At 37.3% G+C, this 17,230-nt stretch overlaps 1 protein-coding gene across 11 annotated transcripts in view; it reads right to left on the bottom strand.

Moving 5' to 3' along the window:
* The window catches only part of MATR3 (matrin 3), a 43,122-nt gene that overhangs the window by 14,782 nt on the left and 11,110 nt on the right, over window positions 1–17,230 (bottom strand). For 4 of the 11 annotated variants that reach the window (XM_057490944.1, XM_057490947.1, XM_036897035.2 and 1 more), the window contains one exon: window positions 1,047–2,135. In XM_057490944.1, coding sequence (XP_057346927.1) covers window positions 1,047–1,958 — 912 coding nt within the window. In that variant the 5' untranslated portion in view covers window positions 1,959–2,135. Of the gene's footprint in view, window positions 1–1,046; window positions 2,136–6,283; window positions 6,354–12,146; window positions 12,281–12,374; window positions 12,624–17,230 lie in introns of those variants that run through there. The other 7 variants (XM_036897019.2, XM_036897010.2, XM_036897027.2 and 4 more) reach the window with 7 other exon arrangements.

Below are 17,230 nucleotides of genomic sequence, written 5' to 3'. Positions count from 1 at the left end.
TTTCATGGCAGCAACTTGTTCCAGTTAACTAGAGTAACTATACAGCACACCAGGAAAAATGGAAGGTCACAGATTATAGATAAGTGGAGTGCTGTAATGTTGACTTTAATAGTCAAGTGCCCTGTATATTAAGGAAAAAAAACAAGTGAGAATGAGTAACACTGAAAACGTTGAAAGAGAAAGGACAACATATTTAAAAAGGGCATTTTGAAAAAGTTCCCATTTTGCCAGATGAGATAATTAAAGCAAAGGAGAATTAGATTATTATTAATTTTTTTTCTCAAATGACTGTACCAGAAGTTTAAGCCTAAGTCAGAAAAAGAATATGCTTATGAGGAACACAGAGCAGGATACTGCAGTAGTTGATTTTTTCAAGTCTCTAAAGGGATAGATGTAATATGGGATAATAAAAAGTGAGTTTTGATGTTTAAGAAAGTCGTGGAAAAGGAGAAAAAAAATGATGAAAAATTTCAGTCATAGTATGAGAGTTTGTGTTAAAGGGAAATTAAAAAAGGAAGAATGAACTAATCTAAAATATGAAACATACTGAAACAAACACCAGGGCTCTACATTAACTCTTTCCCTGTAGCCACAGATAAGGAAAAAAAGAGAATTGTTCAAGAATACATCTTTACTACATACAAATCAGCAATCAAGACAGATGGAGAGCTGAAATCTAGCATCCTAAATGGCAGAACACATTGACTGCAAAAAAAAAAATACTTAAAACAATTCAACAAAGCAGACAAAAAACCTGCTTAAATATATGATTAAGAAGAACATATTGATGCCAAAAACCAACAAGATAATCCCAGTGGATGACAGCTTTGTGGCCAGAAGTAATCTAGGCAGATTGTATTAATGTAAAGCCCTGGTTTAAAATGCTCAAAAACAATTACCTTCCAAATAAAGTATTCTCAAAAGTATAAAAATTCTTGATCAACTCAGTGTCATCAGACTACAGGATTAGAGTAAAAGATATAGGTAAATACAGAATAGGCACTACAATGTAAAAGAAATTAGAAGTATCTGTTGCATTAACTCACCTTATTAGAATGAACTGGCAAATCACATATAGAGCACAGATGGGGATAACCCTTCGGTAAGAGTCCATGGAAGTCTTCAATATTGCTACTTGGAGGAGCGCCCCTCTTTTTCTCAAAGAGAGATCTCTCTTGTAAGGGGCCAGGACCACGCCCCATTCTCTCATACTCACTGTCAAATTTATGATAGTTATGCGAGGTCTCACCAAAAAAAGAATCATCCCTACACCTTTCTCCATCTCTTAATCTGTCATCTTCATAATCCATTCTGTCATAATAACCAGATTCTTGAGAACGACTTCCATGGTCATAATCAAGCACTGGATTGAGACTAGGACCACGATCATCAAAACTATCTCTTCTAAAATGCCTTTTTTCTTCCCAATCATCCCTAGGTACTCTGTATGGTGGCTCCCGTGTAGCAGATCTGCCATCTCTACCATAACTCAATGTAGGGCCTTCTTCAGTTCTCCTCCTTTTAAGCTGTAGAAGGATTTGGGGCAAATTCTCAGGAGTAATCTTGTCCTCTGGATAACGACTCAGTTCATCTAAGTCTCTAGCAGACAGACCAAAGCTGGCCAAAATGTTACTGGCCTGGTCTGCATCTCCACGGTGTTGAGAAGACAAAGGGAGTGGACCTCTACTTCCAATGTTAAATATAGACTGCAAATTATGGGAAGAAGTACTAGCAGAAGACAGTGCACTATGAGCTCCTTGTTGATTCAATGAAGAACTCATTCCAAGATTCATTAAACTAGCAAGGCGTGCAGTACCCTGGTTCATCCTTCCAAGAGATGCTGGCATACTTAAAGACTGGGTAGCAGCAGCAAGAAGGCCTATTCCTGCTGCAGACAGGTCACGCCCATGACCCTGTGAGTCCCTACCGAGAGATGACTGCTGGAATGACTTGGACATTGTAGAACTATCTCTTGTCTAGTTTATAGGTTAAAAAAAAAAAAATTTTTTTTTAAGATGGCCAAAAAGAAAGCTCAAACTAGAAAACTAACTTTGCTTCAAAAAAATGGTAACGCCAAGAAAAAGGATCAATAAGGACTGTAGAATCTTCTTCAAGCTGAGAACCAGCAGACAACTCTGTAGAAAAATAAGCAATTTTAGTCATAAATCCCTTTAAGTAGATGCTGTTTTTTTAGAAAAAAAAACTTATGCATCATTTTGATTAAAAAAAAAAACATTCAAGATCTCAAACTTACAAGGAATTTATTACATATCTTAAACAGATTCCAGAAGTATGCAGAGCCTGCATATAGATATTTAAAAAGTAGTCTTTCATGCTAAAGTTTAACTATTAAAGGGAATTTCATACTGAATTTAAAAACATTTCAATTGAAGGGTTAGATGTCTGAGTACATCAAAATTTTAATAAAAATATAGATGGGTCTCTTCTTTTAGAAGAATAAAAATACACCCTATATATGATGCTTAAATTCTAGAAGACTAAAAAAAAAATCAAGGTCAGCAAGTCAAAGATGAATCAGTTGTATTCTGCTTTAGAAAATGAGACCTATTATCACTATCAGAATGAACCAAGTAAAATCACAAGTAAATGAAGCTTAGGTGTCAAGTACCTAGTATAAGACCTAAGACCAAACACAACAGTTGAGACCTTCATGCTACCAAATCAATCCGAGGTGCCTGAGGTGAAGACAGATGTGAAGAAAAATAAGTGACTTCCTACCGTTTAAGGATTTCTGCACAAATTTAAGCCATATAACTAACTGCCTTCTTACTGCCCATCCCATAGGCAGTGCTTCTTTCATTTCTAATTTTATAAGGCAAGGAGAAGTATGGTCAGTACAGACATAGGAGATCTCCCAAGAAAAAAAAATAGGTACAGGAAGTATAGGTGATTTAAAGAAGTGAAACTCCAAAAGTTAGCATCCACCAAAGCTCATTTAATGCTCAGAGCTGTATCACCTCTAGAGCTCAAAACAGGTAAAAATGAAAACAAGATCTTGCTTACACAGATTTCCATAAACTTTTCACAAGAACACCCCAATCCACCTGGGAAATTTAAATTCTGAATACAATCCCCAAAGATGTGTTTCTGGATGAAATCATTTTCATTTTCATTCTTACATCATTATTTTACCCAAGAGATTGTTACATAAGAATTTCCAAAACATTTACATATGATTCTCATAAAATATTAAATGACACATATAACAAATGTCCTTGATGAAATAATTTTTTATAACAACTACACACTGAAGTGTTAAATTGTTTGCTACAGAATTCTATTAGGAAGCATTGCTAAGTTTATGTTTGCTCACCCATTCACCCAAGCTTTGGTAGTTTAATATATTAAACTTTATTACTATAAAAACCAGGTAATATTCAATAGTTACAAGTCTATTATGGGACCAATTCCACCAATGATAGAATAAAGCAAGGAAACACTGGACGAGTACAGTGGCAGAGGAAGTATAAAAAAAAAATTGCAGGCAAGACTTAGTTAGATTTTACAAAAAGATGTAACAAAGTTAAAAAGACACAGAAATGCTATCAATGGTGACTAGAATTACAGAAGTTGTTTTTGCACACCAAGAAAGATGAATTTGAAGACACCAAAGAAACTAGTTCTAGATGAGACCCACTATGTAAACTACTTAGGCTTTAAGATAAGATTAATAAAGACAAGAGTAAGTGAACTTTGGACGAGAGTTTCTTTGGTATGTCTTATAAATGCCATACAGAATGGCAATTGAAATACTGTTTAAAACATTGGTAGGACCCTCTAAATTTTCATTAACCTTTCTTTATTTTAAAAGATCAAAACCCTAGAGGGTTTTTCAAAATCAGTATTTCAAAAAGGTTATTACTAATTGCAGTTTTGCCATTCATGTTACAGCCAAAGCTTTCATTCAGGAAAAGCCAGTTTTTCGAAAGATTGTTTTTTTTCCCCTTAGATAAATCATACAATAGTATAATGATCATGTGTAAATTTTTAAGTTGATTTTATAAGAGAGGATTGTTGGATCGCAGAGATCTCAATTACTTTTCCTTGTAGTGTATATGAAAATGGGTGGATCTGCAAAAAGGAAAGGGTAAGAGAAGTAAAGGTAAAAGTTGATAATCAAGACAAAACAGAAAATGGATGCCAGAAAAACTCAAGAGAAAGGGCAAGACAAACAATGTAAATCCCATGACAACTTGTAATTTCTTAATAACCTTAAAAATTTCAATCCAGCTCCACACAGACACAATTATCACAGGAAAGTTACTTCAGTCAGACTTTTGAAACACAAATGAAATTCCCAAATTTTTTATTAGAACAAAGAAATTGAGAGAAATCAGACATGACAGCACTGTTCAAAGAGCATTTATGAGAATGGTTTCCTTTCAGTGTCTTTGGTCAGTGGTGAACGTAAGATGACAAGCCACTCGTTCATTTAAAAGCAAGACCTACCTGCCTTTTATTAAAGTTAGCATAATACTGAGATTTTTAGTAAGATTTTTTAAAAATTAGCTTCCTTTACTGTTTTCCCTATTATAAAAATGCCTTTTCATAGACATTAAGTTGTAGTAGTTCCTTTGAGATAACTAATCTACAATATAATGACAAAATCCAATTTTCCCCTTTAAAATCTTTGTGGAACAAGTTCTAAATGCCCATTAGTACAGAACTTTCACTTCCAAAAAGAAAGCATCCCCACTTCAACCCCACATCAAGATTCATTTAAAAAAAAAGAAAAAGAATTAACATTATCCATAATTTAGCTTCACAAATGCCATTTACTACAAACTGGTATACAAATTCTTAACGAACAGGCTTAGACCTCGCTTTTATGGACAATTCCAAATAATTAACATGGAACTTAAACCTAGTTCATGATGTTAATTGTAAATGCTACCAAAAATGTTAACTTTTCGTTCCACATGTGATTATCTGTATGCATCATTAAGAAGTAAGTTTCAGTTATTAACATTCAACCCCCATTCCATGATTAGCTACCTAATATTCTTTACTGGATTTATTTTCTTCTCCACCTCAAAGTGAAATGCTAAAATATTTTAGAAAGTGAATAAAGCTTAACACATCCAGAAAGTTTGTAACAGAAACAAAATATGGTTGCTCCATATATAGATTTCCTCTTATAAAATTGAAGATAACCCATACAATTATGTGAATTAGTGCTATTATTCATTCTTTCAGAGGGTTATTTAGCATGATTACTAAAATGAAGAACCAGACTTTTGTTGTTCTAAAGATATTGCAAAAAACTCTTCAGCTTCTAAATTCAAAAATACTAAATGCTATGTTCTAAAGGTATCTATTCACTACTACTATATCGATCTTTAGCTATATTCTCAATTATGTGAAATAACTACTTGGGAACAACTTATTTTAAGATGATATAATCATAAAAGCTTGTAGAGATACTCAAGAACAAGTATCTTCACGCTGACATTATTTTAACCCTCTAATCTCATATTAAGAACTTACAAGCAAAAACTAGAACAGTGGTTTCTTAACAGTATTTTCCCCTTCTGAATTAAAAACTTGTAAGGGTGAAAGAAATGTTCACATTTTCCAAATGTCTGTCAAGGTCAAACACCACTGTGATTTGTTAACTTACTCATGTGAAAATGTGCCAATAAGTTTAAGATAGCAACTAATACAGTAAAAATGTACTAAGCATGTCACTGATGGCAGGAATAGGTCACTATTAGAAATTTCAATGAAGCATCATATAGAAAGTTAGCTGCTTCATTTTTGCCATCAATCACACAAAAGCAATGTTTCTTCTGCTCACAACTTGTAAACCAAGCACATGACTCATTTCCAATTAAAGTTAGGTTAATTATTCCTTAAGATTTTCTCACTTTCATTTTAATGTTAGTGTATACCACTATGTTTTCTCAATATATTTTATAACATATTAACTGTTTAATTTAAAATAGATTATCTGAGGAACTATTCAATTTTTAAACATAGAACCTGAGCCACTTTCAAGCCTTATACTATAATCTGTGTTCTTCAGTGCCATCTCATCTTTAAATAACTTACAAGGTTTTTTAAAAAAAATCACTAGTGTAAATAGTAAACCCCTTAGGCAATACAAATTGCAGCTCTATTAGTTGGTTTTGTATAAAGCAGGTATGTGGCTCATCACACAATAAGAAAGCTACAACATTATACAAGTGTCAAAAAGACTGGAAAATAATATTAACTTTTAAAAAGTGCTTAAAGATTATTGCTCTTAATCCACTTCACAGACCTGTATTCAACTTCTAGCCCATTTCTTGATCCTTAGGCTAGTGATAGAAGTGTTGCAGTGCCTTCAGCTGCTAAAACAGAAAACATGTTAAACAGTAGAAGGGATTCCTGTTCAGACTTGAATATTTTTCTTCTTCCTAGGTTTAAAATTTTTTCCTAGTGACTTTCAATTAGACATTTAGTATTTTCAGATTAAAGCAATAAAGGAAGTAAACCCATACTACAAGAATAGAAAGTTATTTCATTTACTTGACAATTTTGACTCTTGATTCAATATGATACTCTCTCTCTTTCCTACTTAAAAGCAAAATTAGTGGTTTTCCTCAAGGCACCAATCTGCTCCCTTAAGATTTTCCCTTCTGCTCTATGTTCTACTCTCCTGGGTTCCTCAAACATTTATACAACTCTGTGTAATTTGGTATATACTGATATTTTTGGAGCCCAAATGCCTTGATGTGAATTCAGTTTTACTATAAAATGTGTGGCCTTGAGTAAATTAATATGTTTCTTCGTACGTAAAATGGGAATAAAAGTAATGCCTACTTCATTAAGGCTGTAAAAATGTAATAAATTAGTTGACATAAAAACACTTAAAATCGTATCTGGCACATGATAAGCACCATAGTAATCACCTACTTTTAAGTAATCTTAACTTCACAACCAATGAGAAAACAAACTTTAGAGGTAAAAGGAGTGGCCTGAGATATAGGAAGAGCTTATAAACCTTTCACTTGTACTGTAGCTCCTATTTCATGTCACCTTTAACAGCCTATCCATTTCCATTCAAAGCCTGAATTCATATCTGAGCTTTGTTGTAGAACAGAAGTCAGCTTTGGTAGTAGTAACTAGACAAGACTGAAGTGGGTTCAAGTGAAAGTGGATAAATTAAGCCTCTTTCTTCTTTATACTCTATTGCTTTTAAATTACCTTCTTTCAATATAAATTTCCTAAACATCACTCATTTTTTTACTCTCCTGCTCAAAAACATACTACTTCCCACATGAAACCCACATTATGTTTTTCAATGCCTTCCATATATTGGTTGCACCCTGCTTCTCTAAACCTATTTCCCAACACACCCAACAACTTATGAGAACATTTTATTAAGTGACACAGATTGCTCAATACTTGTGCAAATTTAATTACCTGGAATGTGTCTTCCCTTACTACTACTAAGTCTTCTATGGCCCAGCAACCCTTTCCCCAATACCATGCATTATATAAATCACAGTGTCTACAAACACCCAAGTTTAGAAGCAATGTAACAAAACCATAGATACCTTCCACCTACCAATTTCCAATGCATTCCTCCTCCTGTACTGCAGTTCCTTGTTTTAAAGTTGTACCACATAATATGCATTCTTTAAAAAGTGTTAATTTTGCATTTCTGAATTTTATACAAACTGATTTAATATGTATGTATTGTTTTTGCTTTTAAAAATTGATTTAGACACGAGTTAAACCTACATTTTCACTGCAATACAGATAACATTATGGCACATATATATATATATACACTTATTTATCTTCAAGATGATAAATATTTAAGCTCTTTCCAATTTATTGCCATTACTAAGAATGCTGCTATAAGTATTTCTTGGTGTCTCCTGATGCGTAAGTGGAAAACTCCCTCCTCCATGGTGCTTTCCCAACACCATAACCCACACAAGGATACACAGTTAAGCATTAAAACGGTTCTACTGCTTCACATCTCAAAACAAAAATATTTTAAGTATTTGCATTTCTTTGATAATACTGTTCCTTTGCTCCACTACTGCATCAAGTCAGGTGTCCAAACACTTGACTAAATTTTCACATACTGGGATAGGCTCTGTCCTATGAGCTACTATATCAAAGGAATATGTTTAATATCCTAGTAATCCCCACAAAGGGGACAACCATACAATCACCTGGGAACATCAGAAAGTTACCTATCTTCACTAGCAACACATGATACTGCAAATCAAAGATCCTATTTAGACTTCTTGTTATCAACTGATTACTTTCCATACTTGCTATATCCACTGCCTGCCAACTGTGACATCTATCATAGGCACTTTCTCCCTTTACTCTGAATCCAGCAGCATATCCAACAGCAGTAGCTGCGAAGAACTAACCCCCCACCTGCCACCGGCACTCTCAGGATATTAGGTAAAGAGAATGTGAGAGATACCTCTTTTAAAAAACTTACCCGAAAAAAGCAAGTATTTTATATCAATTAGCCTTTAAACTCTGGAATAGCACTTTCTAAGTTTTCAAAAAATCATTTTAATTAAAAAAATATTTTAATTTAAACATAAGCTCTCACTGCTACTTCATTTAGATTCTGAGTCCTGAGCCTTATTTATACAAAGAACATCTGAGGGCTTGATATACAACTGGAAATGTATATGGACACTGTGCCACATCAAAGGCACTCCATTCACTCAGAACTGCCACAGTAGTAAGTTATATTCAGGTCAGGAAAGATAGCTAAACACTTTATCATATACCTTTCATATCATTAAAACTTATATTAAGGTTACAACAGATATGAACTGCAATAAATTTAAAAAGCTAAAATACTGAATTTTAAAGATAACTTATAAAAATATCTTAAAAGCTACATATCTACAAATCTCTCAATCCACTGGCTTCTCTCCTGGCTCCAACTTTTAACTACATATTAAATTGTTCTATACATGAACTTTTTAATTAAGAATTTCAGAACCCTCTTAAAGCTAATGATCCAGTGAAAAGGCCTAGTACATAGCTAAGAATTACAATTACAATACTTTAAATCTCGGACAGTGTTAACCTTGTTATAACCATGTACAGGTGACTCTTGGATAACTATTTAACTGACACCCCCCCCCAAGTTGAAAAACCCATACAACTTTTGACTCCCCAAAAACCTAGCTACTAATAGCCTAGTATTAACCAAAGCCTTACAGTTAACAAACAGTTGATGGACAAATATTTTGTATGCCACATGTATTACATGCTGCATTCTTACAATGAAAGCTAGAGAAAAAATGTTTTTACAAATTATCTCAAATTTTCAATATATTTATTAACAAAAATCTGCATGCAAGTAGACCCGGGCAGTTCAAATCTGTGCTGTTCAGGGATCAACTGTACATAAAAAACTGCCAAACTGTCCACCCCACACTCAACGAACTTAGTTCATATCAAAGTTAAGTCAGTCAAGTACACTCAGAACCTGTTGCCCCCAGTGTGGGAGTTTTAATGCAATTTTCAAAGTAAATAAAACCAAAGTACTTTTTAACTAAAGGATGTGCTAAGAATAACTTCTAACAAACCATTATCCAATTTTTTGATTTTGATCATTTAGTTAATGGGTGCAATTTCATATTGCAACTTAGTCAGCATTAGTTTATATTTTTACATAAAACGGCAAATTTAATGTTATCTAAAAATGCCTTCAAGATTCCTGTTTGTCTACACGTAATCAGAATATCTTAAACAACAAGCACTACCTTTTGTCACCTTTAAATACTCTGCCCTTCAGATTTCAAGAGGTTGGCTCAATTCTACCTCAATTTCCCTCAAAAATACATGAGACCCTAAAAAAAACAAGACAACACGAGATTGCAGTCTTTAAAGCAGTTCAAGCACTTACGGAAAAAAAAAAGTTTAATTTCCCCCCCTCTTTAAAAAAGTAAATATAACTTCTTGTGGAAATCTCAGAAAAACACAAGGAAATAAATAGAAATCATCTACAACGCTAAATAACATCCAGCGCTAACAGTTTTTGGTCTATCTCTTTTTATTTACACGTCCCTTTAGAGGAAAAAAAAAACCAATCAAATTTGACACTAGCAGAGTTTTATTAATTTTCTATACAATACTGTATTCCATTATCATTTTCCCATTACTCTTCTCTTAAAACATTGTTTTAAACAGCTGTATACATTTCCATTTGAAGGCCATACTGTAAGATTTTCAAACCTTTTAGTTTTCAGAACTCTTAATAATAATCGAGACTGACGTATATGTACACGTATCTTTGATATACTATTCCCTTAGGATAAATTCTGGTAAGTATAGTTCTTCCATTTTTAAACCTATTTACTGTAACACGAAGAGTCTGAATCAAGCATCCATTCAAGCTGCAAGCGTTCTAGAACACACTGGCAGCACTGCCACTGGTTAACCATTTTTTAAATCTTCTTTGATTAGGGGTTTTAATTATATTTTATTTCTAAAACTATTTTAAGACACTTTCCTTGAATTTCTCAGTTGTTAAAATTTTACTTATCATTAACCGACTTGTAATTATTTAGCGTTTACATTTCCCTAAAAACACTAGTAAAATTAGTGTTTAAAGACTCCTTTAAACATACACAACGTTCAGATCAAAAGTGTTTACATCCTTCCGAGTTAGTTCAAAATGCAACTTAAAAGCAAATCCACTTAAACACAGATATGTAAAGGTAATAGCACGGAAACTTTCCGCCTGGGTAAAATATACACTAATGTTAAAACCATGTGATGTTAAGTGCAATATCATCTAGCTAAATATTTTTTTTCCAAATCTTACATAACCAACCAGAACCTTCACGTAGTACTTCAATTGTGTTTAATTTCAAGTCTGCAAAAATAAATTTAAGTGGAAAAGGCAAACAGCTTTTTTTCCAAGTTTTATCTTCCCCACCTTTTTAATTTCTCAAGCAATGCTAACGCTGACAAACTATGTATAAAGACTGCGTAGATAATTGAGCCACAGAGTTCTTTAATGGAAGTTTCATTTTGAACATTTATGAAAATAGCCTAAAATATAATTTTTGCCCATGGAGAACAGCTGAAATTTACCTGGGAGAAAAACTGTCCTATTTAAAAATCTTAAACCAGGCCCGGCTTAACACGCAGAACACAGCATCAATACAAAATCTTACGACAACAACTTGGGAACTCAGCGACTCTCTCACATTATTCCAGCGCGCTTGAAAAGACTAGAAATTTCGGAATCGCCATAACTGTTCTCGAAATATCTAGCTGAAAAACTGTGATCCAACAGGCCTATTCCACGGAAAAGGACCACAGAGCACGATAACCATCTAGGAGATATTCTTCCAAGGCAACTGGTAAAATCCCTGCAGAACACAGAACATGGCACAGCGCTATCCCTGAAGAGAACAACGATGCGGAGCCTACACCACGATCCTCAAAACCCTTTGTCTGGAAACCGGAAGGTCCCACACCACACGATCCTCTCTAGCCTGGTAACATTTTAATAAAAAGAAAACGAATGTGCATTGACTCTCTAAAAAAGAACACATCTCCTGCCTCGCAGCGTACTGCAGAAACCTTTACCCACGACGCAACACGAAAATCAGGCGTTAACGTTTCTTTTTTTTTTTTTCGGCCATTTTTTCGCGGTGGGGGATGGGGAGGGATTGTCTGAGGTCCGGCTAAAACCGCGCGCCTGCGTGCGGGCGGAGGACGGGGAGTCTTAGGGGGCGCTCTGGTGCGATGGGCGAAACACTAGGAGAAGGATCGCTCCCCAAACGGCAAAGCTCTTCACGCTGCGAAATCCTCCATTTTGGGGCACGTTTTCAGGCGCAAAGAGGGAAAAAAAACAAGCGTATCTGGGGATGGCGCTCTCCAAAGACGTCGCCATCTTAACTCTCCGCCCCACACGGCAGGCCCCCTACGGACAATCGGTCCCTCAGGCCCCGGGCGCTCCTCCCTCCACCTCACCGCTGCAGCCCGCGTGTAACGGGCTCGTCGTCCCGCCCCCGCCCACAGCAAGCCCGGGACGCGGTGTGTGCGGCCGATCGGCTGCCTGCGGCGCCCCCCGACTCTCCCGCCGCGCCCTGGGGCCCTTGGCCGGTCGTACGTCTTCCTCCGGGGCTGCTCACCTCTGCCGCCCGAGGCTGGTTGCGCCGCCACTGCGCTCCTAACATGGCGGCCGCCGATTAGGCGGCTCACATACGCAGCGCGGAGGGAGGCAGAGCGGGCGAGCGGGAGCGAGCAGAAAAGGCGCGCCGCCGGCTCCCCGAGGCCCCCGTCGCCATCGCTGCCTCCTCCCGGCGGACGCAGAGGGCCCCTGGCCACCCCACCCCGATTCTTACCCGCTTCACGCCTACCTTAAAGGAGAGGGAAAAGGAGAGGTACCTCTCTCCCAGCGAGCGGGACGCGGAGGCTCCCACAATCCCCCGCACCGGCGCTGCTAAGAGGTGGCAGCGGCGGTTGCAGCCCAAGAACAACCCCACTCTCGCGAGAGTCGTCCTTCTCTCGCCCCCCCTACCCCAACCCCACCCCGCCCCCTTGGGTCCCGTTCGGCGCGCGCCGGGCCTCTCCCCGACCCCAACTCTGCGAGCACGCTTCCTCTCGCTGTCGGCAGTGGCCGTTGTTCTAATTCTTGAGCCTGCCTGTGGCGGGAATGCAGACGGCCACAGCCTGAGAGTTCGAGTCCCATTCCCACAAAAAGGATTCCCCGCCCCCGCACCGCCCCCCGCCACGACAGCCCCTACATTGCACGGTGCAAAATTTAAATAGGGTATGCGTTAGAAGCCAGTCACGGGAGTTCCTTTGACCCGATTTCTGTCCTCTCTGGTTATTCTGATCATTTGCCGAGGGGTAACCACTACGATTTTGGCTGGGTTTTAATCTCAGTAATTCCGTAGGAGGGTCATTGGGGTGTAAAATAGCGAGCCCGTTCCAACGAAAAGACAGACGCCGCCACTTCGTGAATTCCACCGAAAGTAAAACACTTGAGACGGACAGGGCCCTGCATAGCCCGTGTGAAAACCCTGAGATAGATTTTGAGACATTGCTTAGATAGGGCTGGAGGAAAGTTTTAAACTCTGGGGTTTCAAACCTAAAACGCAGATGTGCGGGCTGTCAGCCTGAGGTAAATCAGTGAATACAAGTACTGATAAACAACACTCAAGTTTTAAAAATCTGCTTCAGTGTGAACCAGATGCGCGTCATTCTGCTTCCTCTGCGAAGGTAGGAAAGGGGGCAAAGATGGAAACTACCAGACAAGAAGACCGAGATCATTTAGGACAAAAAGAAGCAAGTCTTGTTAATTTGGATGTGGAAGATGAGGGAGTCAAGGATGAATGACAACTCTATGATTAACCGAACACTGGAAGGGGATCAGTGAGAGACATTAAAGCATCACTTCATTTTTCTTTTAAAATACTAGTGCCTTTATTTTTTTCCCTTTTTAAATTAAGATATCATTGATATACAATCTATGGTTTCACATGAGCATGTGGTTACAACACTCACCCATATTATCGAGTCCCCCACCCCCACGCCATCGTAGTCACTGTTCATCAGCGTAGTTAGATGCTAGAGTCATTTTCTTCTCCGTGCTATACTGCCTTCCCCAGCATCACTTTTAAAGGAGTGGTACTTATGGGTCTTAAGTTCACGTGAAAAGGGTGTGGGTTATGACACATTTGAGTTAATGATATAAATGAAGCAATGGGCATTGAAAGATGAGCTGGCGTAGTATGGTCAAGGGCCACAGGACCAAGCCGTAAGAAACTCATCAGGTAGACTGAATGTCAAAGGAGACTGAGTATATAGAGGTAGGGGAGAAAAGCAAAAAAAAAAAAAAAGGTAAGATAGGGGAAGAAGCGAAGGCAGAGACATCGTGTTGCCTTCTCAGCCAAAATACCTCAAGGACAAAACAATCAACAGGGTCAAATACTATCTAGAGGTCAAGATCAGACTAGAAACATCTACAAATGACTTAGCAACAGGGACATCATCGTTTAAACATTATTGCGTTGCTCCCAGTCAAGTGGCAGAGGAAGTCCAACTGAGGTGCTGAGTGCATGGAAAGTAGAAACTACCCCAAGTCAGAAAAGGTTTGGGTATGGAGACTGGAGAAAGCAGGGTTGAGGAAGGTTTTGTTTACCACGGGAGTTTAATGCTCAATCAACATGTTAACAGTTAGGTCATCTTAGGAAAGGATTGATTGAAAAAACAGGGAAGGATTCACAATAGATGTTCCCGAAAGAACGGGATCCCAAGACAGGAGGTCTGCCCTTATTTTAATGGGTTTGGAGGACAATGCCGAATGCTCATTAGGTTTGGCTGAAGACACAGGAATTATAGTCAGGTGACTTGAGTTTTCTCTGTGATTAAGTGATCTGTTGAAGGCTAGACTTGCAGGAGGGAAAACTTCTAAGCCATTTTGAAGAGTGGTACTGCAATCCCACATCTCCATGCATGTCATGATTTTCTACAGGCTTTGAGAAGGCTTTCAATACAATTCATCAAGGACTGGGGCTTCCCTGAATAAGTGATGTTTAAAGCCCATTATGGAATTAGATTTCAAATGAAAAATTGAATCCTAATTTTTAAGTGAATCTTGTATCTTCCTTTCATTTGAAAGCAGATCTGCTCTCAATTCTGTGAGCCTTTGATTCAAACTAACCTTAGCTAACACTTCCCTTTATGTTGTCTCCTGCTTTCAGATGAAACGAGGCTCTGCTATTTATTCTGGGGGAAGGTAACACGAATGCATCATAGTTCAGAGGCACTTACCCACGCTTTTGTACAAGGCTGTAATGCCATCTGGTGATTATATGGAGAAGGAATGTCAAGCTTTTTCAATTGAGTAATTATTTATTGAGGATCAACTTAGTGGCTCATTAGCAAAAAGGCACATTGGAAACCAATGTTAACATAAGATTTCAGTCATCAAATGCCTGTTTCATGAAAGACACTGTACAAGCATGGGGATACAATGATGGATAAGACAAATCGCCAGCTCTTGAAGATCCTGGTCTGATGAAGGAGACTGGACAAGGAGTCTGGCCTCAAGGTGGGCCTGGCTGTGAACAGAGATGATCAATAGTTCTAGTTATATTTTGGTTACTTGGGAGTGGGTGTGATGCATACCAGGGATTATAAAGAATGAGGCTACAAAGCAAGAATTTCTGCTGAGACTTTGAAAGGTCTAAGTGACAAGTTTGGTACAGCTCTATCACACTAGGCTTTAAACACCAGGATGGTACAAATGAGCTCACGGTGAGACCTTCTAGTTTTGTGCAGGAGACGTGACAATGCATAGATTGACACTACACAATCACTGAGCAGCTGACAATGCATAATTATCATGATTTTGAGAGTAATGTACCATTATTCCTGTAGTACTGAGTGTTAAGAAGCTTAAGGTGACACAGCCAGTGACAAAGCCAGAATTTAAACCCAGTTCTATATACATCCAAACCCAGAAGTCTTGAATATTACACTGTACTGCCCTTCAGCAGAGTTGTGGTCTCAATCTCCTGGCAGTCTACCATCTAGTTATTTCTCAACAATTTAATACCCTGAAACCAGGTCATTTCAATACTTCAGGTTATTTAAAAACAGAAAACTGTCTACCAGTGGCTCTTTTAAGCAGTGCATCTGGAAGGGCTGTTACTAGCTTTGACCAATAGAATGCAGATGTGACTTTTAAGATCTGCCTTCATCCACTTGGAACCCAGATGCCATGCTGTGAGAATTCCAATTTGAAAAGGCCTATAGAAAGAACCAAGGCGCTTCAATCTACAGCCCTAGCTGAGCTCCCAGGTGACAGCCAGTACCAAGTGCCAGTCAAAGTGAAGATGCCAGATGGTTAGAGCCCCAGCCAAATCCATGTGTAACACAACCACCCAGCTGAGCCAAATCAACCCACAGATTTTTAATACCACTAGGTTTTGAGGTGGTTTGTTATGCAGTGATACATTAAACTAAGACTTATTTTCTAAAGCTATGCTGTCCACTGTCCAATTCCATAAACTACACTCACTTTCTCCATCTTATTATCTACATTTAGCTAGCGGACAGCTTATAGACATTTGTCATTGCAGAAATTTTTATTATACAGTGCTGTTCTAGAGCAGGGATCAGGCAAAATTTCTATAGAGAGCCAAATATTTGTGACTTGTGGCCTTTATAGTCTCTGCAATTATAGTGCAAAAGCAATCAGACAAATGAGTGCCTGTTCCATTTCTTTGATAACTGTTATCAAAATCTACTTGAAAATCTGCTGGAAAATGGAATTCCAACTGTGAATTTTATTTGCATTAGCTGTGGTCAAATATCTTTGAACTGTTCATTATCTTTTGCCAATTTACTGAGTTGATGAACTTTCACTTTTTGATTTATAGGAGCTGTATTAAATAGAAAAAAACTAGTTGTTGGCAAACATCTTTTACCAGTTTTGGTTTTTTGTTCATGGTGTTTTTCCATACTGAATTTTAAAAATCTACTCATATCATTTATTCAAGAATTCTTCATTTTGTTTTTAACTTAGAAGGCAAAGCCACTACACAATTACATAAAGAAAAAACTGCATGTTTTCTTCTTGTACCTTTTAAATATAACTTGGGTGTCAGAGTTTATTTCTGGACTTATCTGTTTCCATCCATTGAGCAATCTATTTGGGTGCCAGTACCCTGTTTTATCCTTTCTGTAATGTTATAATATCTGGTAGGGCTAGTTTTCCTTTATGACTCTAAATTTGCACAATGTTATTTTTCTATATGACTGTTAGAATCAATGTGTCTAGTTCCAAAAATAATCCTATTTCTTTTCTTAAAGATATTTATAAATTTACCATTTTTTTAGGATTATCTTTATGTTGAGATTTCTTAGGCATGGTATGACTTATTTACTACAGAAGGTCTCATTTTTGTCTGTCAGTATTTTGTTTTTCTTCATATGTAACTTATACAAGGCTGCATAACTATTCCTAGCTTCATTTTCTTTCCAATTCATCTTCAAATTGAAAACTTGCTATTTCAATTAACTATTTTCAGTTTACACCCACAGCCATATTTCTAAGTAAATCACCATCTACAAATGATTTTTCCTTTCTCCATTTATATATTCTCTTGCCTAATTACCTTTGATGGTACCATTGAACAAAAGCTCTTTCTCTTTTCTAAAAAGAACATTTTTAGGGTTTCCACATTAAGCAACACACAGGCTT

This window comes from Manis pentadactyla, chromosome 13 (genome assembly GCF_030020395.1).
Source record: "Manis pentadactyla isolate mManPen7 chromosome 13, mManPen7.hap1, whole genome shotgun sequence".
NCBI lineage: Eukaryota > Metazoa > Chordata > Mammalia > Pholidota > Manidae > Manis > Manis pentadactyla.
Note: the sequence above shows the minus strand (reverse complement) of the source record. Positions and strands in the feature narration are given on the sequence as shown.